The sequence below is a fragment of the Etheostoma cragini genome, chromosome 9 (assembly GCF_013103735.1).
Source record: "Etheostoma cragini isolate CJK2018 chromosome 9, CSU_Ecrag_1.0, whole genome shotgun sequence".
Taxonomy (NCBI): domain Eukaryota; kingdom Metazoa; phylum Chordata; class Actinopteri; order Perciformes; family Percidae; genus Etheostoma; species Etheostoma cragini.
Window position 1 is genome coordinate 692,596 of NC_048415.1, and position 5,054 is coordinate 697,649.

The following is a 5,054-nucleotide window of genomic DNA, read 5'->3' on the forward strand; positions in this document are numbered from 1 at the left end:
CTGTCTCTCTGTCTGTCTCTCTGTCTGTCTCTCTGTCTCTCTGTCTGTCTGTCTCTCTGTCTGTCTCTCTGTCTCTCTCTCTGGCTTTCCATATCACGCTAGAATAGCACATTACCACAAAGAGATGAGATACATGTGGCAGGGCTCCTTTAACATTTTCAATGCAGGAGTTTAACTTGTAACAGAGTATTTTCACTGTGTCTTCTTAGTGAAGACCAAAGTAAATAAAGTAACCCCCCCCACCCCAATACTTCCACAGGGTCCTGGTAAGGCGGGCACCCACTGCGCCCTGGACTGTGGCTCCGGGATCGGCCGCGTGTCCAAAGGCGTCCTCCTTCCTGTGTTTGAGAAGATGGAGTTGGCCGACATGATGGAGCACTTCCTGCTGCACGCACACGAGGAGTACCTCGGCGACGACGCCGACCGCATCGAGACGTATTACTGCTACAACCTGCAGGAGTTCACGCCCCCCAAACACAAGTACGACGTCGTCTGGATGCAGTGGGTGGCGTGTAAGTATGAGAAGGATCTCAGGTCATAGTCCTGCTCATTGGACCTTTGAACGGGCTTTGAACATAGCTCCAAGGGATGCTAAGCTGCTTCTTCTTCCGGTGACACTAGCGTTGATTGCCAATTTACTGACGGGAGGGAAAAATCTGAGACAGAATATTTATGGTATTTGGGTCAAATTGATCCATTTCAAATTTTAACAAGAAGAAGAAGTTACATTTTTTCTAGCTGAAAATCAACGGCCTTACCTTAGTTTCTGTGATAAACATGTATTCCTGACTCGGGATTAGGGACCCGAGGGATGCGAGGGGGTCCCGTAAGGGAAGATGATACAAGGTGGCATAGGGGGCGGGGGGTTTAAATCCCAATTCAAACACGCAAAGGGGCCCAAGGGCTCACCCCACATCCCCCGGGCAGCAAAGCACAGAAGCCTCTGTAGAAACAGGAATCAGAGGGTAGCAACAATCGACGGATATCATTGTATGGTTGGTAGGACTTGCTGCTGCAGAGACAGGTATCCCAGTTGCGATTGTTTTTTCTTCAATCCTCGTTCCTTATCTGTCTTACTCTTCAGGCCACCTAACCGACAAGGACCTGATGAACTTCCTGATGCGCTGTAAGAAGAGTCTGCGTCCCAACGGCGTGATCATCATGAAGGACAACATGGCGCGGCAGGGCTGCAAGCTGGACCCCATCGACAGCAGCATCAGCCGCCACCTGGACATCATGAAGTGCATCATCGCCAAGGCGGGCCTGGAGGTCCTGGCGGTGGAGAAGCAGGAAGGCTTCCCAGAGGTCATCATGCCCGTCTGGATGATTGCCATGAAATAGAAGTGACATCCACCGTCCTAAAATACAAGATGGTTGCTGCTCTATTTGGAGGAAAAATCCAACCTTAAAGCGGAATCCACGTGTAATCCGTCTTCTGTTTAAGTCTAGATTTGTGATCAAGTCTCGGAAAACTGCAACAACACTGCAAGTTCCCAATGTCATCAGGAGATAAATCCTTAAAACGGCCATGTGGACGACGTGACGGCACCCGGGGAGCTTTTATCCTTGTTTTCTTCTCAGCACAGAAATGAGTTAAAGCGTTACCTTCTACAGAAGCACTCTGCACGTCCACAGAGCTGGACTGTAATTTATTGCCAGTGTAACTCTGGGCGAAGCTTGTTCCTCAACCAAAGGGTCTCTGGAATAGCACAGGGATTCAGATGGTTTCTCCTCGGAGTGAGAAATCCAACATGTTGCTGCACAAGTCCAACAAATCACCAGCCATAGAAAGTCCCTCTCCTCCCGGTGGACCACCATGGGACAAATAATGTTTATCAGTTTAAAAGAGAACTTAGCAAGTGAAGAAAGTCTCGGTTTGTCCTAAAACTGTTGAAGTATTAGACTGACTGCTCACCCCGAAGTCTCTAAGTGAAGCTGAAGCTCAGACGTCTGTGTGTTACTACTCTACTTTGTTGTTTGCAACATGTGTTGGGAAACAGAAGCTAAGCTAGCTAGCATGCGAGCCAGGCGGCGTATGTTGTGCCAGATGAGCGATGTAGTCGACTGAGCGGTTTCAAACCAAACTGAGTGCTACCACGACAAACTGAGACTTTCTTCACTTACGAAATGAGCAAATGGGATGCAAAAAAAGCTTAAGTCCCCCCCCCGTTCATAATCTTTCCGACATAAGATCCCAAGAGGAGTGACTTTGCCTCTCTAGTCATGATAGATTTCTTTTGAAAAACCTATTGTTTTATATATATGTGATCTGTACCTGGATACTTTATGTGGACATCTGATCACAGGCCTTTGCTTTTACACTTGGTATCAATACATAAAGTTCTTGTCATCTTGATTCTGCTCACGCTGTGATCCGATCTAATGATGCAAGTTAGGCCGAGCAGCTTAACTGCAGTCAACAAATGTTAAAAAATCATCTCAGGTTGAAGGTAGGAAGGCAGGACCTGGAGGCTGATTGTCTGTAGCCTCGCTAACGTGACTTGAGGCCGGTTTCAGGCCTCAGATTGAAGAGCAACACATAGTCCTACATAGTACCTAACGAGGATGCTTCATCAGACGGTAACATCACAACATTTAGGGTAAACGCTCATTTTACGCACCAAATTTCTTTTTTCCAGCTGTTAAAGATTTCTACTACCGTGCAGCTGGATTTTTGTAATTAGAGTAATGTGTTTGTGTGTTTTAAACGTGTTTTTTGCCTCTTAACATGTTTAAAGTGTCATTAAAAGTGCCCCCCCCCCCCCATGTGAAGTGATTCCTTCTGAATGAACACAGTGGATCTGACTGCTGGAGATGTTAAAGAAATGCATGAAAGTTGCAGGTGGAGGGTGAAGGGTCATTTATGTTGCAGGAGAAATAACGTTTTTATCTAAGTAGGTTTTATACTGTTGCTTGTAATATTGCACATTATTATAGACATGTACTTTTTATATTTCTTTCTTTCTCTTTTTGTAGTGCTTACCTTTAGACAACAAGTTGCTTTACTTGCTTAAATTCCACTTTCCACCACAGCGTCAAGACTGCATGTGTGCTGAAATTCAGAATTACCTGCAGTGTTTTGCAAAAAATAAAATCTCATAAAAGCATATGGATGTGGTTTGAACACTTTTGAATGTGTTATTTTTTCATGTATAATGTTCTTCCTCTCATGCTCCGAAACCATCTCAAACATGATTGGAGATTGGTTATTATAACTAAGGCTGGAACATAAATGCTGACCAATTTTCCCAAAATATTGAGTGCAGCAGGGGTCGTCCACACCCCCAACCGTCACCCCGAGCGGGCTGAGAACACACCAGATAATTGAGATCCTCTCTGATGGTTATGGTAATTCTCCTCGGTATTATTACTGTTATTATTTTCTTCAGACTAACAGTAGAAGCAGCACATTGTTTTGGGGTTTAATGACTTTCAGCTGGGCCCCTGAAGGCAGCACGGATGGGGGGGGGGGGGGGGGGGGGGGGGGGGGGGGGGGGGGGGCTGATTATTTCCTGGTTTTGACAGACAGTGCCGGCTTTCATATCTGCCCTGGCTTCATTTCAGGCCTGTCACATGTCGTCTGCATAAAACACATCCAGGAGTCGCCTCGGATATTCGGCGATTGCGTGCGTGAGGGCTCGGCGTTCGGGCAGCGCCGCCGCGTTCTTCCTCCCTGAGCTTTTCTTTCATGAAAGGATAGTTTGTCAGAGAGTCGACCGGCACTGAGAAAAGCACAAAAATCCTTAAAGTGTCGAAGGCGCGATGGCGTGACACGATCTCCGCGGCGTGTTTCTCTCGTCAGAATGACTCTTTTGAGACGTGAATGGACCCCAAGACATTTTCCACATCCCGTATGAATTAAAGATCAAAATGGCCCCAAAGTTAAACTTGTAGTTTTTTTCTTCTCCTCCTCCTCCTCTCTCCCGCAGCAAATAGCAGCCAAATGTGCTGTCACCTTTTCAGGAGTGGTTAGCGTCGCTGACAGTCAAAGCTATCGTTTCTAATACTGTTCAATGTGCTCCGCAGCCGCTCGGCAGCAGTTTGAATACATTAGCCCGAGTTACACTAATTTGTCCCGTCACGTCCGCGGAGCAGAGCTCTGGCCCGGGTCCAGACGGAGTATCTGTCAGACAGCTCGCGGAGACAGCAGGAAGACAGAGACCACAGAGGGACGCAGCGATGTGGGATCGCCTCAACATGCAAAACCCCCGATAGGACCAGTTCAACTCAAAGCCACAGCTCTAACTGCAGGAACATCAGGGACTGACCGCTGGTTTTTGAAGGCCGATATACATATGCAATTATTAGCAGTTAACCGGCGTGTTGTCCTTCTGTCAACTGTGCAAACTTTTGTTTTTTTGGACCCAAATTTCAATTCTGTTTCTTTTTTAAAGAAAAATTAGGTTTTTTAAGGCCCAAAGCGATTAGTAGTAGTTAACCCTCGTGTTGTCCTTCTGTCGACCATGCAAAATTAATTTTTTCTGGGCCAAAATTTTAAATTCAATTACTTTTTATCGTTTTCGGTCCGGTTCAGACCAAAGATTCGCGCCGAGACGAAACCTGACCGCGAGGCATTACTGTAAAAAAAGATTATAAAAAATAAAATCACAATAAAGCCACTATAGTACTGTAAATAGTAAAGTCAACTACTGGGTTTTTACGTTTTTAATTTTACGTTATGTTTAATTGTGTTGCATTTTACAACGCATACATAAAAAACTGTAAATGGAAATATGGTACATTCACTGTTAAAAGAATTCACAGTAACTTGCTGCCAATTGTTACAGTAAGTTACTGTAAATGTCACGTTAATTTTTTACAGTGTGGCCTTTCCTGTTGAGACAGGCAGCCAGCAGATAGTGAGATGTTTTTTTACAGTGTGACTCATTTTTTACAGTGTGTCCTTTCCCGTTGTGCCACCCTCTGAGCAAAGTACCCAAATTGTCCAGTACTGTCCACTCTTATTGGGGGGTGTGATGAACCCTGCAGCCTGTAGGGGCTGCTGACACAGCCTCTTTAGTCTTAAAGATGCACGGATAACTCCCCCCCCCCCC

The 5,054-nt window shown here is 45.7% G+C and overlaps 1 protein-coding gene and 1 long non-coding RNA gene across 2 annotated transcripts in view; one reads left to right on the plus strand and one right to left on the minus strand.

Moving 5' to 3' along the window:
* mettl11b (methyltransferase like 11B) overlaps positions 1–1,357 on the plus strand; it is a 9,589-nt gene extending 8,232 nt beyond the window's left edge. The window contains exons 3-4 of the mRNA XM_034880524.1: positions 260–512; positions 1,085–1,357. Of these exons, the coding sequence (XP_034736415.1) occupies positions 260–512; positions 1,085–1,341 (510 nt within the window). The 3' untranslated portion in view covers positions 1,342–1,357. The remainder of the gene's footprint in view (positions 1–259; positions 513–1,084) is intronic.
* A 474-nt stretch (positions 1,358–1,831) lies between these two features.
* On the minus strand, positions 1,832–4,642 carry LOC117949944. Its single transcript, XR_004657771.1, has 3 exons — positions 4,629–4,642; positions 3,736–3,742; positions 1,832–1,907 (listed from the first exon to the last, which is right to left on the minus strand). It is a non-coding gene; the product is annotated as an uncharacterized LOC117949944 (long non-coding RNA).
* Positions 4,643–5,054: the final 412 nt, after the last annotated feature.